Below are 23663 nucleotides of genomic sequence, written 5' to 3'. Positions count from 1 at the left end.
CACTGAAATGTGATAATAGTTTGATTCACAGAGTGACTTACACTATTACAGCAGAAACCAAGCTAGGATTTAGCTGTTTTTTGGCTGCTAGAACCGTTCTCGAACGTTTCTAGAACTATCGAGCTTTTGCAAAAAGCTCGAGTTCTAGTTCGATCTAGAACATGCCCCAAAATCACTCGAGCCGCGAACTGGAGAACCACGAACCACGAACCGCGCTCAACTCTAGTTAGAATCGGGCCACCTTCTAGTTGTTAAAAAAAAGTTATTTTTCTCTTTTTCTAGTTAACAAAATAAACCTCTGGATGTCTTGAAGCTCTGGGACGAGCTATGTTTAACCAAGGGGGAATGTGACACCCCTGGACTACTCAGGTCTTCACAGGGTACTGCACACACTTTCTCTTCCTGTGCAGGATTCAACCCCCCATGGTTTTGGGTCTCTATCCTGCAGTACTGCCTCCACCAGCAAATAAAATCCTAGATACACCTTGCACCACACCCTGTCAGGCACACCAGTGCTTAAGCTGGAATAGGGCCGCCCACCTAGGGGTCAGGCAGGGAGGAGGGAGGTGTCAGTTCAGTTGAGTTGGAACCCTCGAGCTGTGAGGAGCTCTGAGGAAGCTGGAAGTTGGAAGCAAACTAGGCCGCAGACGGTGGTCTGGACCTAGAGGAGTCGGATCCCCGGTCGCAGGGGATTGAGGCTAGGTGCCTGGGACCTGTCTTGGAGGACGGTCAGCAGCCTGGGCCTAATCACCAGTCTGGGACCGAAGGCACGATGGGGTACACAGACCCTAGGTCAGGGAGAAGCTTCAGGCGACCCGGCAATTAACCTGCAGAGGACAGAGCCTCTATGGACTGTTCCCTTGAAGCTCAGCGATTGGGGGTACTAGCGCAATGAGGGGGATAGGGCTTTCCAAGCAAGCAGCCCACTGAAATCCCAAGTGTGAGCTGCTGAGAGCAAGCTCTTCTACTTGGCCACAGTGGGGAGCGGGGCACGGAAAGCTCCAAGCTGATGGGCCACAAAGGACACTTTAAAATTAATGTGCCAGGAGGCAGATCACGGACCACCAGGTAGTGCTGCAGGGGACGGGACCCGGACGAGCTCCCCCTACAGATCAGCGGCACCCAGAGACTCGGTTTACCACATTGTCAGCGTCTGCTTTATTGCTGAGTGAGTACCTGATTAACCCCTGCAAACAGCGAGCCTGTTCTCCTCCCTGCACCCCATCATACAATCCAGAGTCCCGGGGCCTTCCTGTACCCGTGGAGGGTAACGACACCTAGCCGCCCCACTCCATCACCCCGGGTACTCTCAACGGCAGCGGCGGTACTCCCAATTACCGTATACCACGGGTGGTGTCACGAACTATATCTCCTATGTAAATACCCCCTTTTCCATTAGTGTGGCTCCTAGCCCCCGGGTCCGGAAACCCTCGAGCCACGAGTAATCACCCCCACGGATCCGAGCGGTTCGACAGCTGCAGGGGCAGCACAATAGAAGAGGGCAGTGGGGTTGAAGTCATCATTCAGGGAGCTATAGTACTCCCTTCAGGTCGCATTGTGTTCTTCTGGTACTGCCGACTACAGAGCAGTGGCAGTGCTGGAGAGAAGGATACAAACTCCTCAGAAGTCTCTCATTTCTGCAGCACTTCCTGCACAGGCCTGAGACTCCACAGCAGCTCCGTGTTGTTGGGCGGGGCTTACCACCGGTAGACGGGGCTTAGTCCTCCTGTGAGGCTCCGAAGAAGTGAGAGCGGGGATGGCTGTGCTCAGCATTTCTCCCCTCTTCTGCTGGATGGAACAATGCAGCATATGTGCTGTATGGTGGAGGAGAGACTGTCAGGGGCCCAATGATGGATCTATCGCCCAGCAGATGCTCAAAGCCAGCGGCCGTGTGATAACTGTGCCCATAATACCACCCACCTCTTAGCATCGGCTTCAGTGGAAAGAGGTGGGCGGGATTATGGGCATCGAGAGCAGCGAATAAGCAATTGCTTAAGTAGCCGGGACATTTGTGAGCTCCAGAACAGCTGCTGCCTCCTGTGACTCCTGTGTGGCGACCCCTGCGACCGCGATTGTTCCGGCCCTGATTGGTAGAGTGCAGAGCCGTGCCGGCGCCGGCCCCCAGCACAGTAACTATTGTCACGGGGTCTGCGGGCACAAGGGCCGCAGCAAGCAGCCTCAGGGGCCGCATGCGGCCTCGCGGGCCGCGTGTTTGAGACTTCTGGTTTAGAGAGCTGTGATGTTATCCTGTAAGGCACAGGGAGTTGTATTGCAGAAAAGGGAAAAAAATCATAAATCATCTGCCAATGTGAGTGTGAATAAGCGGGTTAGTGTGATTTGTTTCTAAGTGTGATTTGGATTAAGGGTACGGTTCCACTTGCGTATAGCTTCCGATGCGAAAGTATCAGAAACGATATGCTAATGACCCTCTGCTGCGAGTGTAAGCCGAGGGTCATGCGACTGTGATGTGATCTTGCGATCACATCACATCGCATCACAGGAGCGGAGAAGAGAGAGGGAGCACTTTCTCCCCATCTCCTCCCCGACCTGTCTCTGCGTACATCGTACTGCACTCGGATTACATGCGAGTGCAGCGTGATGTTTCACACACTTCCATGCACTTGTATGAGGGTGCCTGAGCCAAGACTCGCTGCCAAACGCAGCATCCTGCCATTCATTCCGCATGCCGCTATGGCATGAATAATCAATCACAGATGGACACTGCCCCATAGTTTGCACTAGAGTAAGAGTAAGAGCAATCCGATGTTTTATCAGATTGCACTCGCCCGTGCAAAACGCAAGTGGAACCGAACCCTTAAGCGGGCTTTACACACTACGATATCACTAATGCAAAGTCGTTGGGGTCACGGAATTTGTGACGCACATCCGGCCGCATTAGCGATGCCGTTGCGTGTGACACCTATGAGCGATTTTGCATCGTCGCAGAAACGTGCAAAATCGCTCATCGGTGACATGGGGGTCCATTCTCAATTATCGTTACTGCAGCAGTAACGAAGTTGTTCCTCGTTCCTGCGGCAGCACACATCGCTCCGTGTGACGCCGCAGGAACGAGGAAGCTCTCCTTACCTGCCTCCCGGCCGCAATGCGAAGGAAGGAGGTGGGCGGGATGTTACGTCCTGCTCATCTCCGCCCCTCCGCTTCTATTGGGCGGCGGTTCAGTGACGCTGCTGTGACATCACTGTGACGCTACACGAACCGCCCCCTTAGAAAGGAGGCGGTTCGCCGGTCACAGCGACATCGCCGGGCAGGTAAGTACGTGTGACGGGTCTGGGCGATGTTGTGCGGCACGGGCAGCGATTTGCCCATGTCGCACAACAGATGGGGGCGGGTACCCACGCTAGCGATATCGGTACCGATATTGCAGCGTGTAAAGCGGCCTTAAGTTTGTGACTCAGTGACTTTGGATTAAGGGAGTTTAGAAAGGAGTAAATTGTACTGAATTGCTAGTTTGTATCTATTTATTTAATTAATATTTCTGTCTTGTGCAATCGCCATTAGAAAATGTGCTCCATTACTGACAATGCCATCCAGTAAACATCTTGGCATATGTATGCAATCCTTGAACAGCCGTTAAATGGTGCATGTTGGGCATTTAGAAGCCCAGGTATTTGATCTAAATGAGCAGCTGGCAACACTTAGATCCATTGACAATATGGAAAGGAGTTTCTTGCTCACTGAGGTAGATGTGAGTGAGGATCATAGTATGGAACTGCAGGACATTCAGACATCTAGCTTGGTTGCAGATAGAAGGCAGGGTAGAGGGACGAGTGTCAGGGAGTCTAGTCATGATTTGGCACACCCCAAAAAGTTTGCTAATTTGGCAGATGAGGGGGTGTCTGTACAGGAGTAGTACTGATTCAGCAAGGCACATCATCTGACAGCCAGTAAATTGTCTGCTCTAGTAAGGGGGAAAATAGGAGGGCAGGACACGCCAGACAGGTACTGGTAGTGATGGACTCCATTATTAGGGAACAGATAGGACAGTCTGTCACACAAAGACAGGGATAGCCGCACAGTGTGTTGTCATCCTAGTGCTCAGCATAGCGTTGATTTGGTTTACAGATTACTGGGAGGGACTGGTGAGGACCCAGCGGACATAGTGCACAAATTACAAAGTTAGAGGTAGGTGGAAGGTTGTTAGATGATTTCAGGAAATTAGACTAAAGGCAAGGACCTCTTTTCTGAAAATACTCCCTGTAGGCAGCGGAAGATTAGGGAGTTAAATACATGTCTCAAGAATTTGTGTAGGAAGGAGGGCTTGGGGTTTCTGGAGAACTGGGACAATTTCTCTGTTAGCTACAAGCTCTACGCTATGGATGGACAGCACCTCCATGGGGAAGGTGCACCTGTGCTGGCGGTAAAAATGGCTAGAAGTGTGGAGGAGTGTTTAAATTAGCAACTGGGAGGATTGGATGTAGTGTGCACCCCCAAAAAAAAACCTCTACCACCCCGGAAGTGATCTGTTTATGGCAGGGTGTAAGTGAGCGGAGACCTGAACTGCCCATTTAGTAACTTCCATTAGGGTTCAGGTCAAGTTCAGCTCCCAAACCAATCTTAATTTAATGTTCAGCTCAACTGAACTTCCACAGGTCTGCTCATCTCTACACATGACAGATTCCCTTTAAAGGATTTTTGTACAACTTTTTAAAAAGTAGTATGAAAGGAACCCTGTTCAAATTGGAAAGGTTGTTCATTGGTCGCCTCAACAGTCTGCTCCACTTAATCTCTGGCCTCAGCAGCCACGGGCCAAATATGCGCAAAATAACACCACACTGTGCCCTGGTCCCAGCCCGGTGATGGTGCAAGGCCGCCGGCTGTCCTCGACAGTTCCGTGCCCCTTGCCATGATCCCCTGTGACCGGGGGTCCAGCTCCTACTAGGTCCAGACCACCGTCTGTCACCTAGTTACTTCCAAGGAGCCCGGCTCCTGACTTCAAGCTCCTACTTCAACTCTCTAACTCCAACTGAACTGCTCCTGACACTCCTGACCTCCCCTTAACCAACCCCCCTATTCCACTCAGGCCGTCCACTGGTGTGTATGGTGGGTGTGGTTCAGAGTGTACCTAGGACTTTGATTGACTGCTGTTGGCAACACCGTTAGTTGGGGACCCATAACCAAGGAGGAGGTGGATATTGCACAGAAGGGCAGATTGCACAATACCCTGTGACGACCTGATAGGCCAGGGCGTCACACTTCTTTCTGGTGCAGAGAAGCGGCTGCAATTATAACAATTGGTTCCCCGAACCGGAGAGAACCAGCTGATTTCCATTCCTGATCATAACTATGAGATTATTGGATATTGCATTTCAAATGGAACAACTTTTTCATTAATAACAGCCACTCTTCTGGAAAAGGTTTCCTGATTTTCCAAGATTTTGGATTGCAACTCCATAATTTTTTGCACTTTCAACTAAAAAGTTCATTTATTTCAGGATGTCCAATGGTGGATGAGAAAATAGAAGGCTCCGTTAGACATGTGAAGTATGAGTGCTGTTTTCACAGATGGCGCTCGTAACTGTGATAGTCTGAGGGCATTCACATGTCCGTGATTTTATGAAGACTGTGCGGTCCTCAGAAAACTTATGGGGACATGTTCATTTTTGATCCAAATCAGTAATGCAAGTCAGTGAAAAAAATCAGACCACACTCTCATAACATCCGAGTGTCATTCGATTTTCATGTACTGTCGGTATGGAAAAGGTGGAGAAACTTTTTTTTTCTCCACGCATGAGGAAAAACTAACGACACGCGGCCCTTGCTCTAATCAAAGTCTGGGCCAAAAAAATTGTTGTGTTTTTTTTTTTTTTTCTGTTCATTCCAAAGATGTTCAGTGGCAGTGCTCGTTGAAATCTTCAACTTGTGTGCAGCTGCTCAGCCATGGCCACTTATTTCCTGAAGTTATATCGCACACAGTAGGCTGCTTTCACACATCCAGTTTTTGCTGTCAGGCACAATCACGCGAAATGTGGGTAAAACGGATTTGGCGCCAAATCCGTTTTATTCCCTATTGACTTGTATTAGCACCAGATTGTGCCGGATGGCCTTGTGTTGCATGCGGCGTCCGCCGGATCCGGCGAAATTTCTTTGTCCGGCTGCCAGAAAGGATGCAGCATGGAATATTTTTTGTCTCCGTCATAAAAACAGACCACGCTGGATCCGGCGCCGTCCGGCATGTTGTATAATGGAAGCATATGGGCTCCAGATCTGTCGTCATCCGGTATATAATGGAATCCAACGACGGATCCGTTTTTTAAACTGAGCATGCACAGTATCACAACCAATCTGTCAAAAAACGGAAGTAACACATGGAAAAAACTGATGCGACGGATCCGGTTTTTTGCTGGATCCGTCGCATCAGTTTTTATTCCGGATTGTGCCTGATGGCAAAAAACTGATGTGTGAAAGTAGCCTAAATAGGCAATTTTTAGGAACCACACACTGCTCTGTCAGATTGTGTTCTCTATCATTGTGGATGAGCTGTTGATTTTCTTACCCAGTTCACAAAAATGCATATACTGAACAGTTAACTATGTCTCCATCTCACTTGGTTAAATGAAGCAACTCTGACAGTTTTGGGCTAAAATGACAGGTACGCTTAAAAACCAGAACAAAATGAGACTATATCAATATTGGTTTCAAATATAATATCCCCACATTGCAGTGAGCATTATTTACTTCTTTACCATAAAGTACAAGTGTCAGATAATTTCCTGTTTCTAAAATACATTTTGAAAGTATCAGTAGTGGTACAATTGTATATGACAATTTGCATTCATTAAACTACATTGACTGTTTTTGTAAATTATACCAATATAAGTGATAGATGAAAGGAATGTCTACATTGTGGCAAAGTTAACTTTGAGAAGATGGAAGTAGAGTTGAAAGATGGCAGTGAAAAGCACATAAAGGGTGGCAGTGGCAGGGAGTGCTATATTGTTTAAAATCTATCTATATTGTAGGCTAAACCATAAAAATGACAATACATTATCATAAATCACATCATCATATAGAAGACGGGACAAACCGCTTCTTCCATGGAATGTCAAGGTTGCAACAGTCACTTGATGACTCCTGCCGAGAGTATGTTGTTTATATATTTGTTTTGTTTTGTTTTTTTAATTTTCGAACCCTTTTTGGCCCCATCAATAAAGTGTGTAAAACTAGCATACAGTCCCTTTAAATGGGTATTTCCAGAATCCATAGGATACAGGCTAAATGGCTAACCACTGAGAACACAAGCGATCTAGAGCACTGGGCACCGCATTTCCAGAACCAGACTCTGCAAAGCCCATCTTGAATGGAGGAGAGTTCCAAATGCTCAACCTATGCACCATTTATTTTCCATGGCACTGCATGACATGGCTGAGCAGACTAATTGATTGTGATATTTAATGTATATACTGTATGTATATGTAAAAAAGAATAAAAATATATATATATACATATATATATATATATATATATATATATATATATATATATATATATATATCTCCCTGTTAAATGCCAGGTTTTTGTCATGTAAAAAAAAAAAAATCATACCAAGAAGAATAATTTCAGAGCTTTTTCTGCCTTTTAATGTCACTTATAATCTGTCCAATTCAGTTGATAAATAAACTGAAATCTTTGGTGGAAAAAAAATAAAGAACTAAAATAATGCAGTTGCGTAAATATGCACACCCTTAGGCCCCCTTCACACGTCCGTGAAAAACACGCACGTGTGTTACGGGCCGTTTTTCGGGTCCGTGTCCCGTTTTTGTGTCCGTTTTTATGGTCCGTGTGGCACCTGTGTGAATTGCGTATGCTAGCCGTGTTTGTGTGCAGAACGTCCGTGTGTGCGTGTGGAATTAACGTGTATGTGTACGTGTAATGTCCGTGTGTAATGTCCGTGTGTGTGATGCACAATGTCGTTTATAAATGTCGGCTGACAGCAGACAGAGTTGCGCGATGAGAATGAACTCGGGTGAACTTCACCCGACTTCATCCTCATACCGCGGCTCTGTCTGTGTCGAGTACTGATTAGCGGTCACCTGTGAAGGATTCACCGGTGACCGCTAATCCCCCGAGTGACTGAAGTGTCCCCCCCTCTCTCATACTCACCGATCCCCGATCACCGGCGCTGCACGCCATTCACACTGCTGCGGCGGCTTTTACTATTTTGAAAAAGCCGGCCGCTCATTAAACAATCTCCTATTCCCTGCTTTCCCCGCCCACCGGTGCCTATGATTGGTTACAGTGAGACACGCCCCCACGCTGAGTGACAGGTGTCACACTGCACCCAATCACAGCAGCCGGTGGGCGTGTCTATACTGTGCAGTAAAATAAATAAATAAATAATTAAAAAAAAACGGCGTGCGGTTCCCCCCAATTTTAATGCCAGCCAGATAAAGCCATACGGCTGAAGGCTGGTATTCTCAGGATGGGGAGCTCCACGTTATGGGGAGCCCCCCACCCTAACAATATCAGTCAGCAGCCGCCCAGAATTGCCGCATACATTATATGCGACAGTTCTGGGGCTGTACCCGGCTCTTCCCGATTTGCCCTGGTGCTTTGGCAAATCGGGGTAATAAGGAGTTATTGGCAGCCCATAGCTGCCAATAAGTCCTAGATTAATCATGTCAGGCGTCTATGAGACACCCTCCATGATTAATCTGTAAGTTACAGTAAATAAACACACACACCCGAAAAATCCTTTATTAGAAATAAAAACACACACACATATACCCTGGTTCACCACTTTAATCATCCCCGAAAAAGCCCTCCATGTCCGGCGTCATCCAGGATGCTCCAGCGTCGCATCCAGCGCTGCTGCATGGAGGTGACAGGAGCAGCAGAAGACACAGCCGCTCCGGTCACCTCCACGCGGCAAATGAATACAGCCGCGCGATCAGCTGAGCTGTCACTGAGGTTACCCGCTGTTACTGGATCCAGTGACAGCGGGTAACCTCACTGACAGCTCAGCTGATCGCACGGCTGTCTTCATTTGCCGCGTGGAGGTGACCGGAGCGGCTGTGTCTTCTGCAGCTCCGGTCACCTCCATGCAGCAGCGCTGGATGCGACGCTGGAGGACTGTGGACTACGCCGGACATGGAGGGCTTTTTCGGGGATGATTAAAGTGGTGAACCAGGGAATGTGTGTGTGTTTTTATTTCTAATAAAGGATTTTTTCGGGTGTGTGTTTATTTACTGTAACTTACAGATTAATCATGGAGGGTGTCTCATAGACGCCTGACATGATTAATCTAGGATTTAGTGGCAGCTATGGGCTGTCAATAACTCCTTATTACCCCGATTTGCCAAAGCACCAGGGTAAATCGGGAAGAGCCGGGTACAGCCCCAGAACTGTCGCATATAATGTATGCGGCAATTCTGGGCGGCTGCTGACTTATATTGTTAGGGTGGGGGGCTCCCCATAACGTGGAGCTCCCCATCCTGAGAATACCAGCCTTCAGCCGTATGGCTTTATCTGGCTGGCATTAAAATTGGGGGGAACCGCACGCCGTTTTTTTTTAATTATTTATTTATTTTACTGCACAGTATAGACACGCCCACCGGCTGCTGTGATTGGGTGCAGTGTGACACTTGTCACTCAGCGTGGGGGCGTGTCTCACTGTAACCAATCATAGGCGCCGGTGGGCGGGGAAAGCAGGGAATACGAGATTGTTTAATGGGCGGCCGGCTTTTTCAAAATAGTAAAAGCCGCCGCAGCAGTGTGAATGCCGTGCAGCGCTGCGCCGGAGATCGGGGAACGGTAAGTATGAGAGAGGGGGGGAAACTGACCGACAGACTGTGAGAGAGGGACAGACAGACAGAGAGACCGACAGAGAGACTGACCGACGGACTCAGGGAGATTGATGGACATACACAGAAATAGAAAGAATAGCCGACATCACTAGAAATAAAAACACCAAACGGACACGGACTATAGGTATATGCATACGTGTTTACTAACGTGTGTGCACATACCCATAGACTTTAATTGTGTCCACGTGTGCGTGCTCCGTGCAGATAACGGACATGCATCCATGCCAAACGCAAACACATACGGATCACGGACACGCACACACGGACATAATGAAATAACGGACGTGTGACCACAATCATAGATTAACATTGGTGCACGTTTGGCCGTGTCTCCGGTATATACGGAAACGGACCAAACACGCACGTGTATCACGGACGTGTGAAGGGGGCCTTAAACTAATACCTTGTTGAAGTACCCTTTGAATTTATGACAGCATTCACTCATTTTGAGTAGGAATCTATCAGCATGGCACATCTAGAATTGGCAATCTTTGTCCACTCTTCCTCGCAGTAGCGCTCTAAATCTGTCACTTTGTCATGGCATCCCCTGTGTACAGGCCACTTCAAGTCAAGCCACAGATTTTCAATTGGATTGAGGCCTGGGCTCTGGCTGGGCCATTCCAAAACATTGATATTCTTCTGGTAAAGGCATTCCTTAGTTGTTCTTGGAGGTATGCTTAGGGTCACTGTTCATAATTCACTCCATCTTCACTAAAGCCCCAGTTCCAGCTCCTGAAAACAGACCCCAAGCATAATGGTACATCCACCGTGCTTCACTGTGGGCATGATGTTCTTTTGGTAATGTGCAGTGTTGGCTTTGTGCCCACTTATATCACCCCAGGATGGGGTGATATAAGTTTCCAATAGCAAATAACCTTTGGCATGAAAAATGTACGACGGATTCGTTTTTTTACAGGGATCCGTTGCATCAGTTTTACCACAATCTGTGACGGATCCGTCGCATCAGTCACAAAACGGATTGTGACTGATGGGAAAAAACAGATGTGTGAAAGGGGCATACAAAAAATCTTGTTAGCACAGTTAAACTTTATATGGGTTTTATCAGAATTACTGTGAATGATGATAGCTGTGTACTGACTACTATTTAACATGAGTTTAATATGATTGGCTAATTCTGAACACAACCACATCCCCATTTATAAGAGGGTGTTCACAGTTATGTAACCACATTATGTTAATTTCGCTATTTCTATTCCCCCCCCCCCCAAAAAAAATTACTTAAGTTTGTTTCACAAAACTAGGCTAAGGATATAATTTAAGAGTATGTGCACATGGAGTTTTTTCAGTATTTTGTTGGGTTTGTTTGTAGATCCTCTCCAAAATCATCAAAACCTCTTGGAGGAGTCTTCCAATCCATTTTTATGAATTTTCAGATCTTTTTTTTTATATCCTGAAGAGGTTTTGAAAAATACCTGGAGGAAAAAAGAAAGTGCATGGCATTTCTTTGAAGAGTATTCTGCATCTCCAAACTTGGCACTGACCAATCACAAGGCTGCTAAGAAAGATTCAGGAAGAAAACTATTCCAAAACTTTTCAAAACCAACTTCCTTAAATGTTTAAACAAAATAAACTCTTCCCAAATTGTGTGTTCCCTGAAGTGGTTTCTACTTGAAAAATGTACAGTTTTTGAATGTCTCAAAAAACTGCGTGCACGTATCCTAAGAAATCCATAATGCAGTGAATAAAGAAAAGATGTGCTTGATAATCAGGAACATAATAAATAGGGAAGCTATCACCATGATAAACTCTATTTACTTGCAGATATAGTACCGTACTAATCAGCTGGTAAATGGTGTTTAAACCCTGTGTAATTCTAGAAGTATGGCTACAGGAGGAAAATTACGTTTTATTCTCCATGTAGCTGCTGACTTCCAGTCATCATGGTGGTGAAATGAGCTTTTACAGTCACTACTCACTATACAAAAAGCACAGCTGTAATCACTCCCTGGCATTTTGATTGACAGCTTGCTCTGCAGTTAATGTGTGCACTGTATGTTCAGGGCAAACTGTCAATCAAAGTGCTGTGGAGTGATTACAGTTGCACTCAATGTATAGTAAGATGTGATTGTAATTGCTCCCCTACACTACCCTGATGTCTGGAAAGCGACTACTGCTTCAAGTAAGCTGCCACACAGGCTTTAATTGCTGTTTACCTGCAGATTACTCTGTGGGTAGTGTTTCTTGCAGTGACAGGTTGCTATTAAGAATACTTTCATCTGATCAACATGGCAGTCTTTGCTTGATTTACACAAAATCCGCGATCCTCTCATTACTTGTCCGCCGTTAAGAAGGTTGCAGTTGAGGTGGGTCTTTGGAAAGAACTAATAACACCTGAATGGGTCTGTGATGGATGGACGAGGCTTTTATTCTTCCACAGGCTTCAGAATCTTCAAGGTGCTTGTTACTCATAAAACTGTTCTATATATTTGTAAAAACCACTTTTACTTCATTGACAAAGTCAACTCAAAATGTCATCATCACTCTGTGCGTAGGAGAAGCCAAAGAAGGCATTGGAACAGCTGGAGCTCATATTATTCAGGTCAGGAGTACGACTCACAGAGTTAGGCACTGCTTCTTGTGTGAACTCTGGATCAAAGTGCCGAAGATCGCCTGGACCGGCCTGAAAAGGTGAAGGTGCAGACTTAGAATTTCCATCTCACAACACAACATAATACGGTACATATTATTTATGAATGAAGAGTAACCCTATAAAGTCATAGACACATATCAGTTATACCCCCTGAATGGAGCTCAGTGATTTTGTTCATGGCAAACTGCAAAAATGTGTTTCGACTGCTTTTAGAACATGAGTGCACGGATGCAATCATATAGTTGAATACTTTGTGCTCAGTATGGAGAAAGTATTTTGATGAGAAGTGTGTATGAATGGATAGAGAAGGTCAAGGTAGGTGTTGTTGCATGACAATGCATGTCCGCACACCGCTGCCGATACTATTGACACTCGATAAAAACTTAATTTTTTGAGATTAAAACATCCTCCTTATAGTCCTAATCTTGCCACATTAAACTAGCAGCATGTGTTTGGTCCTCTGAATTCCTTAAAGGACAAAGATTTACGTCTGATGAAGAGGTGAAGACAGCATTGTATTTATGGCTCGTAGCTCAGCCTAAATTATTCATGCAATTCATATGCCAGTCTTAATTTAGGGTGTGCAGGAATAAGGTGCACCAAATTCATTATCAGACGCATGCCACTTATCGAATTCAGCGCATCAGTGAGCATGCCTCATTAGAAGTGTTACTTCAGTCAGAGAATTGAATTAACATTTTTGGCAGTAGATGGCGCCAATTTTTAAGTACTTGTCGGACGGATGTAGCCACACTCTGATCCTGCATCAGCTCCCCTCAAATCCACCCATTTTGGTTGAGCTGCCCGAAACTTACATGAAAATGCCAAGGGTCAAACAAATTTTGACAAATGTTGCATTGGACATTAGTTTTGTGACTTTTTGAAGTGTTTTTACACCAACTAGTGTAAGTATCTTCAGTAAGAGCCAAAGTGTATTGAAAAACATATTTTATGTTGAAAAATTGTTTTTGTCTTTTCAAAAAGTTGATTAAAATAAACTGTACAGCCAGAGTATGGATATTTTTTTTATTTTTAACGCACCCACGTATATGTACGTGTTAACCATCAATGTAATCCTGCAATTGATGATAATAAGGTGATTGACATAAGTGATCTCTTCTTCACTAAGATAGTTGTAGTAAAAATGCTCTAGTTACTTACAACATTAGGGTTATAAGGTGGGGAAATCTTCTTATTATACAAGTCCTCCCAGTTAATTGGACTGAAGAACACATGATTCTTGATTTCCAGCTGTAAAGCAGTAAGGGACATAGCGTTATTCCAAAATAGAATCTCACATTTCTTAACAAAACCTTTCTCATACTCATGGTGATATGATCAACAGCTGAATTAATTTTATATAGAAATTATATAGCTAAAACCTGTTCCTTTCATCTAAATCATGATGAATGCTGGTGGCCATCATTTACATGGCGTCCTTCTGTTGTAGGTTGAAGGAGCTGACATTTATCTCAGTGATACATATGCTTGTTGGGATATCTTTCTGTAATCAGGCCACTTTCTACACCCCTTGCGCATCATTCGTCCTAATCCTTACGTTGTGTATTAGAAAGGGCAAGACTGGGTTAATTACAGAGATTTTCCAGTACTGACAACAACGTCATGCCATCGGACGTTTTCAACATCTCCCCCAGCAAAGCTAGAGAACTGGTACTTTGGTCTAGGTCTGGGAATATAATGTTCTACAAACCTTTGTACTAATTTAACACTTCCTAGGTTTGTATTGTAAGATATAACTAGATGAGGCTACAAATACAAAAACTATTAAAAAATAATAATGGTAAATTACAAAATCGGACTTGGCCCCAAGGCGGCAGCGCTGATCCTTGTGTAGTAGGCCCTGGAGAATATCGCAGGTTGCAGTGGTTTTTGCTCCCGGTAGTTGCAGAGGCTGATGGAGGATATTATCATACATCTGTGACACATCCCGGCTATAAAATGGTGGCTGCAGACAAAAATAGGAATAATAAATAATTGTCAAAGCTTATCATTTGCAGGAACAAGACATGCTTATATAAAAGAGAAAGTTTGTGTTTGAACTACTTGAAAGAATATATCAGTGAAAAGCATAATTATTAGATATGAGTGAATAGAATCGATGTGAATCATATTCTTGTCGAATTTCATGAAATTTACAGGTCCTAGCAAATTTGAACAATTTGAAATTCAATTTACATAAGTTGTCAAAGTAATGATCTGCACCATGTTATATGTTCCTAAAGATTTCTTCAACCAGAGAGAACTTACATGACCTTAGGGGTGGCCATGCGGGCTTTCCGATTGTACCTTTGTAACTGTCTCAGCCAATCTGGAGGGACTACTGCCACTGTAAAAGCTGAGACAGGGAGTGCAGCAGCCATTTAAGGGTGTTACAGGCTATAGAGAGGCCCTCAGAGCGCACAGCTCAGCATTAGCGTTAGAAAGAGGGCTAAAACATTCGATAACTACTCCACTCAGAGTATAACTACACAGCTGAACATGGGAGAGATTGTCTGTGAATAATAAATAAATTAAATTTATAGGAGGGGGAAGGAGAGGTGCCTGTAACAGCAGACTCTGTGATTGACCAGTTACATAGTGAAGGAGGGCTTGGATCTTGTCCTATGGCCTATGAAATACACATTTCTTTCTTTATTCCTCAAGCAGTAGAAAGCAGGAAGCCAGTTCAAGGACCTCAGCAGAATTATTTCTGCTGACGAAAAGAACTAAAATCAGCGTTATTCAGAGAAGGTGTACTTTTTTGTGATAAGTAACTGCTTTGAGTTTTTCCATCTCTTGTGAAATCCTTTTTGTGAAGGAGGTATATATGTGTTTGTTTTTTTATTGCCATTTTTTGGAGTAAACACCAGACCAGACCAATACAATGCCCTGTTGCAAGTCCTGGCTTTCTGCATCGACCTAACATTTCATCTTATTGACTTTTTGAAAAATAAGGGTTGAATTTTGTTAATGTGTTTGTGGTTTTTTTAAAAAGTCTACACATTTATTAAAGCTTTCCTTCCTGTTTCAAGATTTTAGTCTTCCAACCGTATATGCCACAATACAGAGGGCTATTGTCGCATTTTGCTTTCTGGACGTGTGCCTATCAACGTAGCATATTTTTGTTATGGACTTTTTCATCAAGGGGGGAGTATAGAGTTATCAAAAATTGAAACATACAAAAGGTAAAATCAGTAGATTTTTTTTTTAATTACTATTTTACTATTCCAATTTGACAACCGTATACGCCAGAATAATACTGCGGCCTCTTCCCACATTTTGCTTTCTAGTCATGTACCTAACTGACTTATTTGAGAAAGGAATTTAATGTTATTAAAAATTACCAAAAATCTACACATTTAATTGTAAAGGTCTTTTTTTGCACACGTGTTAAAGTAGCCTTGAGACTCATACACACCACACAATACTACTGGCTCTTTTTACATTAGGATTTCGGGAGTCGTGTGCCCTACCTAGTCATAGAAGAAGTGACAATGACAAATGACATGAGTAGTGTGAAAAAAAACCCCAAAAAAACAAAAACACATGCCATGACTAAGAATGTTGGCGTAGCCTCAATCATCCTGGCAATAGTACTACCAAACTCAGGTTTCAATTGGTGTCATGAAGTGTGACGAAGTAACTTAGAACAGGGGTATGTACATCAGCCCTAGCGGGGGCCCTAGCTGTCCCTGTTCCCAAAGATATGTCTAATGGTGACGATGAATCAGGGAGAAAATAAAGAAACAATGAGAATATTTCCACAACACACTAAATAATGCACAGGAGATCACCATAGCACAGGGACCGGTATCGCAAATGAAGCTATAATCGGTGTGGGGGAACATGCTCTGCCATCTTTTAAAGGACGAAGGCACCTGTGATAGGTCGCCTGTAACCTGTGACCCTAGTAGCAATCCACAGGCTAGAAGAAATTAATTCCTGCTAGACTGATCACTAATCAGCACACAACTGGTCTATGCCCAAGTCTGACTGTGCAAATCAAAAGCATCAGGGAACCATAGTGTGATGTGTCAGACTCTGCAGTGTGAACAGGGCCAGAACTCGTCATGACACTCGGCAACCTAATTAGTGTAGAGGAAGGCAGGGTGCAATAACATATATGGCACATCATTTACCAGCAGGATGATGGATGTTACTTATGACAGCGACACTGTTAACTTGGGTCAGTGTTCTGCACAGTCCACCCCCTTATATGCCATTACACTTAATGTTTTACATTGCAGATCTTCAATTCTGTCAACTCTATCTGTACTGTCCCTCAGTCATCTAACCCACAGCACTCCGAGGGCTGAGGTAGATATATCACAACAACATATTCTTCTGACTGTTTTATTGGACGAGATGAACAATCAATCTTTGTAGTGGGATGACATAGGACAAGATTTCAAATGCATTTAACATTATTAAGGCTTTACTTGTGATAAAAAGCTCATAATGGGTTCAATAGAACCTCAGGTGTTACACAAGTCTTTTTAGTGTATTTGGAGACCTTGCAATTTGCAGCAAATTAATTAGCTGTGATTCAAAATAAAAAAAAATATATATATAATATATAAAGCTGAATGTGTGTGTGTGTGTGTGTGTGTGTGTGTGTGCATGTATGTCCGGGATTGGCATCTGCACCGTCGTAGCTACAGCCACAATATTTTGCACACTCACACGTCTGAACCCCGAGAGCGTCATAGGTTTTGTTGTGAGGTCAAATTTTAACCCGTGCGTTCCAATTTACCAATCAATTTTGCCCCTATCTACATAATGGGGAAAGAGTTAAACTAAAAGTGTATCCGCACCGTCGCATTTACAATCACGAAATTTTGCACAGACACCTCATGTGACCCAGGGAACGTCGTAGACTATGTTTTGACAGGAAAATTAAACCCCGCGCTTTGCAGTTACTCTCCAAAAAACATGCCTCCATTAAAGTAAATGGAGCCTGGAACTACAGATTATTAGTAGGAGCTGTGATTGGTTGCTATAGGAACAAGAGACATTCATAGTATAAGAAGCTTATAGGTGAGGTAATAAGATGTCGGTGGGGAAACGGATAGAGAGAGACAGACAGAGAGACAGACAGGGAAAGAGACAGAGAGATAGAGACAGACAGGGAAAGAGACAGAGACAAACGGTGAAAGAGACATACAGTGAAAGAGACAGACGGTGAAAGAGAGACAGAGACAGATGGGGAAAGAGACAGACCTGTAAAGAGACAGACCTGTAAAGAGACAGACCTGGAAAGAGACAGACCTGGAAAGAGACAGACCTGGAAAGAGACTGACCTGGAAAGAGACAGACCTGGAAAGAGACAGACCTGGAAAGAGACTGACCTGGAAAGAGACAGACCTGGAAAGAGACAGATGGGGAAAGAGACAGACAGATATGCAGACAGGGACAGAGATAGGCAGACAGGGAAGGAGGAGACAGCCAGAGAGACAGACAAAGATAGATGGGGAAAGAGACAGACCTAGAAAGAGACAGATGGGGAAAGAAACAGAGAGATAGAGACAGACAAAAAAAAAGACAGACAGAGACAGGCAGACGGGGAAAGAGACAGATCTGGAAAGAGAAAGACATGGAAAGAGACAGACGGAGCACATTACTTGGCCAATTTAGTTAAATCTATGTGGAATATCTGTGGTGTTGAAATATATGTTGTGAAATGCTTCTATTAGCTTAGTTTTTGCCTTTTAATAATTACATTTCTATCTATTTGTTTTGTGTTTTTTGTGTGCAGAATAAATTTTTGTTAATACATTCTATTTTGTTAACAACAGTTATTAACCCGGGTGAAGCCGGGTAGTACAGCTAATATATGTATATATATGTATATATATATATATATATGTGTGTGTGTATATATATATATATACAGTTAGGTCCAGAAATATTTGGACAGTGACACAAGTTTTGTTATTTTAGCTGTTTACAAAAACATGTTTAGAAATACAATTATATATATATAATATGGGCTGAAAGTGCACACTCCCAGCTGCAATATGAGAGTTTTCACATCCAAATCGGAGAAAGGGTTTAGGAATCATAGCTCTGTAATGCATAGCCTCCTCTTTTTCAAGGGACCAAAAGTAATTGGACAAGGGACTCTAGGGCTGCAATTAACTCTAAAGGCGTCTCCCTCGTTAACCTGTAATCAATGAAGTAGTTAAAAGGTCTGGGGTTGATTACAGGTGTGTGGTTTTGCATTTGGAAGCTGTTGCTGTGACCAGACAACATGCGGTCTAAGGAACTCTCAATTGAGGTGAAGCAGAACATCCTGAGGCTGGAAAAAAAGAAAAAATCCATCAGAGAGATAGCAGACATGCTTGGAGTAGCAAAATCAACAGTCGGGTACAAAAAGAGTTACCATAGAGGACCTAATATATGAATGGATTAATGAAGTGTCCACTTATTTCTGCAAAAGTTGGTAGAGTGATCACTTCCTTTGCGCCATCAATGCATATGGGTATTCTATAGCGGCACTTCTCCAGAATCCTTCCATACAATGCATACCATATCATTTTGCATGAGGCTACAACAGAGATTTATGTAGACTATTTTTCCCCACAAAATCTTCCCTTTGCAAGTCTAAGGGGTACTTTGAACACTACGACATTGCAGGTGCGATGTCGGTGGTGTCAAATCGAAAGTGACGCATATCCGGCGTCGCTGACGACATCGGAGTATGTGAATCCTTTTTACTACGATTAACGAGTGCAAAAGCATTGAAATCGTATGATCGGTGTAGCGTCGGTCATTTCCATAATTTCTGAAGGATCGATGTTACGATGTTGTTCCTCGTTCCTGCAGTAGCACACATCGCTGTGTGTGAAGCCGCAGGAGTGGGGTACATCTCCTTACCAGCATCCCGGCTGCAATGAGGAAGGAAGAAGGTGGGCGGGATGTTTACGTCCCGCTCATCTCCGCCCCCCTGGTTCTATTGGCCGCCTGCCGTGTGAAGTCGCTGTGACGCTGCACGACCTGCCCCCTTAGGAAGGAGGCGAGTCGCCGGCCAGAGCGACGTCGCAGGGCAGGTAAGTGCATGTGAAGCTGCCGTAGCGATAATTTTTGCTACAGCAGCTATCAAAAGATATCGCAGCTGCGACGGGGGCGGGGACTATCACGCTCGGCATCGCTACCATCGGCTTGCGATGTCATAGTGTGCAAAGTACCCCTTACACATTACGTCAGAGTCTGACATAACATTTCTTGCATAAAAGATGCTGATGTGCCGCCCTGGCAAAACCAGGGTGTCACAGAGGTCTGCATCCATGTGTTGGTGCAGATCTTACTCTCCCTTGGGGAGTTTCCCACACAAACACACACCACCCAATCAGGCCCCACTCGCCCCCTCCTTAGGAAAATGGGAGGGGGGAGAGAGGAGCTTGGTGAGAGCAGAGTGTAGTTTCAGTCTGTCTGCAGGAGGAGAGAGTTCTGGAAGCAGCCCCTGTGTGGGGCTAGGAGAAGTGGCAGTGAGGGCCTCAGGAATAGGCCAGCTGCTTCCTGTGTACGGAGCAGACACAGACACCAGGCAGGAGAAAAACACCCGAATTACACACATGGGTGTGGGACCCGTCCTTACAGCAGCCGTGGGCACCGGCTACCAGAAATTTGGTTAATTCTTGGACTCGTGTGAGTTATTGCCTTATACTGTGAGTTCTCCTGTACCACCCGGTCCAAGTCGTGGACTGCACCCGTCACTCCCCAATCCACAACTCCCAATTGGGCCCTGGGACTACACCTCCCCTACCCGTGAAGGGGATTCCACCTTGCTGCCCCACACCACCAGTCCCAGGCACGGTCCCCAGAGGCAGCGGCGGTGCCACCATCTCATCACCGCAACCCACGGGTGGAGTCACGGACAATTCCCCTGTACATTATCCCCTTATTGCTGTGGAGCCTGGGATCACAGACCTGGTCACGCCACCGTACACCCAAAAAGTGACCCCCTTGGCCCGGATCTGGGTACCCCTATCCATGGGTGACACTGACAATTTTGAAGTATTTGTTGGACGGACAGATCCACACCCTGAACCCGCCTCGGCTCCTCACTAGATCCACGCATTTTTGTTGAGCTGTTTAAAACTTGCATATAAATGACAAAAGTCGAACACATTTTGTGCAATGTCGCATTGCACACTAGTTTTGTGGATTTTCAACTAGTTTAACCACTTTGAATAAGGGCCAAAGTGTATTGAAAAACATAGATTATGTAGAAAAATTATGTTTTTGTCTTTTCTGAAAGATGAATAACATAAACTCTACAGTCAGAGTATGATTAATTTTTAACATTTATATATAGGTGTTACCCGTCATTGTAATCCTGCCATTGATGATAATAATAATATGACTGATAAGAGTGATCTCTACAGAACAGGAAGTGTCTGCCTATCTCACATTACTTTCTTTGCTTAAGTTTTTTCCATCCCCTAGTTTAGGAATAAAACTTTCCAACTTGGTCCGCCATTAGGAGCCATCTTCCAATATTACTTCTGGAGTTATGTAACGCGAGCAGCGGCATCCATGCACTGCCCCACTCCCTCCTCCCAGCAGTGCGCCGCCCCTCTCACCTTCTCGGCCATCTTGTGTTGTCTGTGGCTCCTGTCCCCACAGTTGCCTTCTGCTAATGGGGCCTGGGAGCACGCTTAGGGCTTGTGTGCATATACCTCCTTCTTGTTAAAGGGGCAGCACGCTCAATTAGGGCATGCGTATCACTGGGAGGCATTAGTTATTTAGGGCACCCTCCCCCTTAGGAAGGTCCCTTTGCAATAAGATCATAGTGGTCACCGAGACCAGAAGTGATATCATTGGATTGACAGATTAGCACTAAAGAACATAATTAAAACAAAAAGGTAAAATGAATGCAATCATGTTTAGTCAATGCTTTATCTTTTACATACCGGTAAGTCATATACTGTTTTCTCACTAAACATATAATTTAGGAAGAACAGTGGCAGAAAAATGGATGAAGTATGAACTATGGGGTGCAGACAGATGCAAAGGACAATTTGTATTAAAAAGACTCTACTATGGGGGGCGTGGCCTGCTTGCTAATGGCACCGGTCACCTAGCTGCTGAGCTCCAGCCACCTCGACTCCTAACCGGCTCACTGCGGCTCACCAGTGGCACCAATCTCTCTGCACACGGGGGGAAAGTGCTGCGGAGGTACCCAGGAACGTGGCATGCCAAGGGGAAAGTCCCAGAAGAAGCCGTCCCCGGCGAAAGTTACAGACTTCTTCTCCAGCACGGGAAGAGGGAAAATGGCAGCAGCATCCTCCTCCACAGCTTCCTCACGCTCATCCAGGAGGGGATCCACAGCAGGCCCAGACTTGGACACAGACGCTGCAGATATACCGCTTACCAAAGGTACCATGCAGAAACTGCTCAGTGCCCTCCGCTCATCACTGCAGCAGGATTGGAAAGATATGGTGGCTGAGCTGAGGGGAGATATCACTGCCATAGGCAGTCGCACAGCACACATTGAAACTAAAATGCAGGAGCTGACAAAGTCACACAATAGCCTCATTGATGCCAATGCAGCACTGGAGGAACAAGTGCAAAAGCTCCATACCAAGGTCTTGGATTTAGAGGACAGGTCCCGCAGAAACAACATAAGAATCAGAGGAATTCCAGAGGACATACCAGACAAGGGGCTGCAGAGCTTTCTAGGCTCCTTGCTGCAGGAGCTGCTCCCAGACCTGTCTGCAACTGATTTCCTGGTGGACAGAATACACAGAGTCCCTAAGCCTAAATCCCTCAGTGCTGATGCCCCCCGGGACACTTTGGCTCGCCTGCACTTTTACAAGACCAAAGAAGCCCTGCTGCGAGCCCTGAGAAGGAGGCCGCCTCTGTCTGAGCAATTCCAGCACCTGTCCATTTTTCCGGATCTGTCTGCAGGAACCCTGGCAAAAAGGAGGGAATTTGCCCCTTATACCAAAATTCTCAGGGATGAAGCTATATCCTATAGATGGGGTTTCCCTGTAAAGATCCTGCTTTTCCGTGCAGGAAACACCCACGTCTGCAATTCCCCACAACAGTTGGCAAAGCTCCTATCCTCATGGAACATGGCAAATCTCCCGGCCAGATCTCCAAGAGCCACAGGATCATCCCAAAGGGATAAAGTGAATGAAGATTGGTCCGTCGCGTGAGTTATGTGATATGTCTGAGTCGCGGCTGAGACTTAGTTGCTACTTTTAAGGTCCGCTGGTTCTGTTCAACCAGGACCCTGAGCCCCCATGGCGGTACATTTCCACCATACCGCAGGCCCCCTTTTTGGGCTTTTTTCTATGTGGACTGATGCTCCCTACATCAGTAATGTTAGTGATGTTAATGTTGTCAGTGTTACCTCTTTCCTGCCTAACCTTCCTTTCTCCCCCCGCAGCTCTAGGCAAGAGACTTTTTTTCATGTACAATGGTACTGAACTGTATGTCTATAAATGTTAGGGGCCTGAACTCGCCGGCCAAGAGATCCATGTTTTGGCGGGAAGTGGTTAAATCCAAATGTGACGTGATTTGTGGTCAAGAGTCTCATCTCCTCCAAGGGGACTCGCACAGGTTAAATAATGCTAAATTTCCTTTCATACTGCTGGCTTGTGGGAAAAAAAAAAAGGCTGGAGTATTCATTTGTGTAAAAAATACTGTTGCGTTCACACTACATTCCCAACATTTAGACCCTGAAGGTAGATACGCCATTATTAATTGCTCCATAAATGGATCTAAGTATACTATTGCAACCCTTTACGCCCCCAACTCTGGTCAGATCAGCTTTCTGCGGAGGTTTCTTTCCAAGCTGTCATCCGTTACAGAGGGTAAGCAAATAATCTGCGGGGATTTTAACATGTTAATGTCCAGCACTCTGGATTGCTCCAATACTGCTGTAAAGAGGAAGGAAATGAGCACAATAATTTCAGAAAGGCATCTCCATGATATATGGAGATACCAACATGCAAATGAGAGGGACTACACATTCTTCTCACCTCGGTTCACCTCATACAGCAGATTGGACTACTTTCTGGTTGAAAGCTCACTTATTTTGGATTGCTCAGATTCAAAAATTGGACTTATAGCTTGGTCGGACCATGCCCCCATATACCTGACAGTCCAGGAGCAAAGCCGCACGCCCGTTTTTACCCGGTGGCGCATGAATGACTCCCTCCTAGCCTGTAGACAAATCTCTGAGGAGTTGCAGGCCGACCTCGCAGAGTTTTTTAAAT

At 45.0% G+C, this 23663-nt stretch overlaps 1 protein-coding gene and 1 long non-coding RNA gene across 3 annotated transcripts in view; one reads left to right on the top strand and one right to left on the bottom strand.

Moving 5' to 3' along the window:
* LOC142311427 (uncharacterized) overlaps window positions 1-11383 on the top strand; it is a 225553-nt gene extending 214170 nt beyond the window's left edge. The window contains exon 3 of the long non-coding RNA XR_012754268.1: window positions 11155-11383. This is a non-coding gene — a long non-coding RNA (uncharacterized LOC142311427). The remainder of the gene's footprint in view (window positions 1-11154) is intronic.
* SGK2 (serum/glucocorticoid regulated kinase 2) overlaps window positions 9755-23663 on the bottom strand; it is a 72236-nt gene continuing 58327 nt past the window's right edge. For both annotated transcript variants that reach the window (XM_075349840.1, XM_075349842.1), the window contains exons 10-12: window positions 14246-14401; window positions 13597-13686; window positions 9755-12465 (exon numbers count right to left, since the gene is read on the bottom strand). In XM_075349840.1, the coding sequence (XP_075205955.1) occupies window positions 12304-12465; window positions 13597-13686; window positions 14246-14401 (408 nt within the window). In that variant the 3' untranslated portion in view covers window positions 9755-12303. The remainder of the gene's footprint in view (window positions 12466-13596; window positions 13687-14245; window positions 14402-23663) is intronic.

This window comes from Anomaloglossus baeobatrachus, chromosome 5 (genome assembly GCF_048569485.1).
Source record: "Anomaloglossus baeobatrachus isolate aAnoBae1 chromosome 5, aAnoBae1.hap1, whole genome shotgun sequence".
Lineage (NCBI taxonomy): Eukaryota > Metazoa > Chordata > Amphibia > Anura > Aromobatidae > Anomaloglossus > Anomaloglossus baeobatrachus.
The sequence above is the reverse complement of the archived record's forward strand: the minus strand, read 5'-3'. Positions and strand labels throughout refer to the sequence as shown.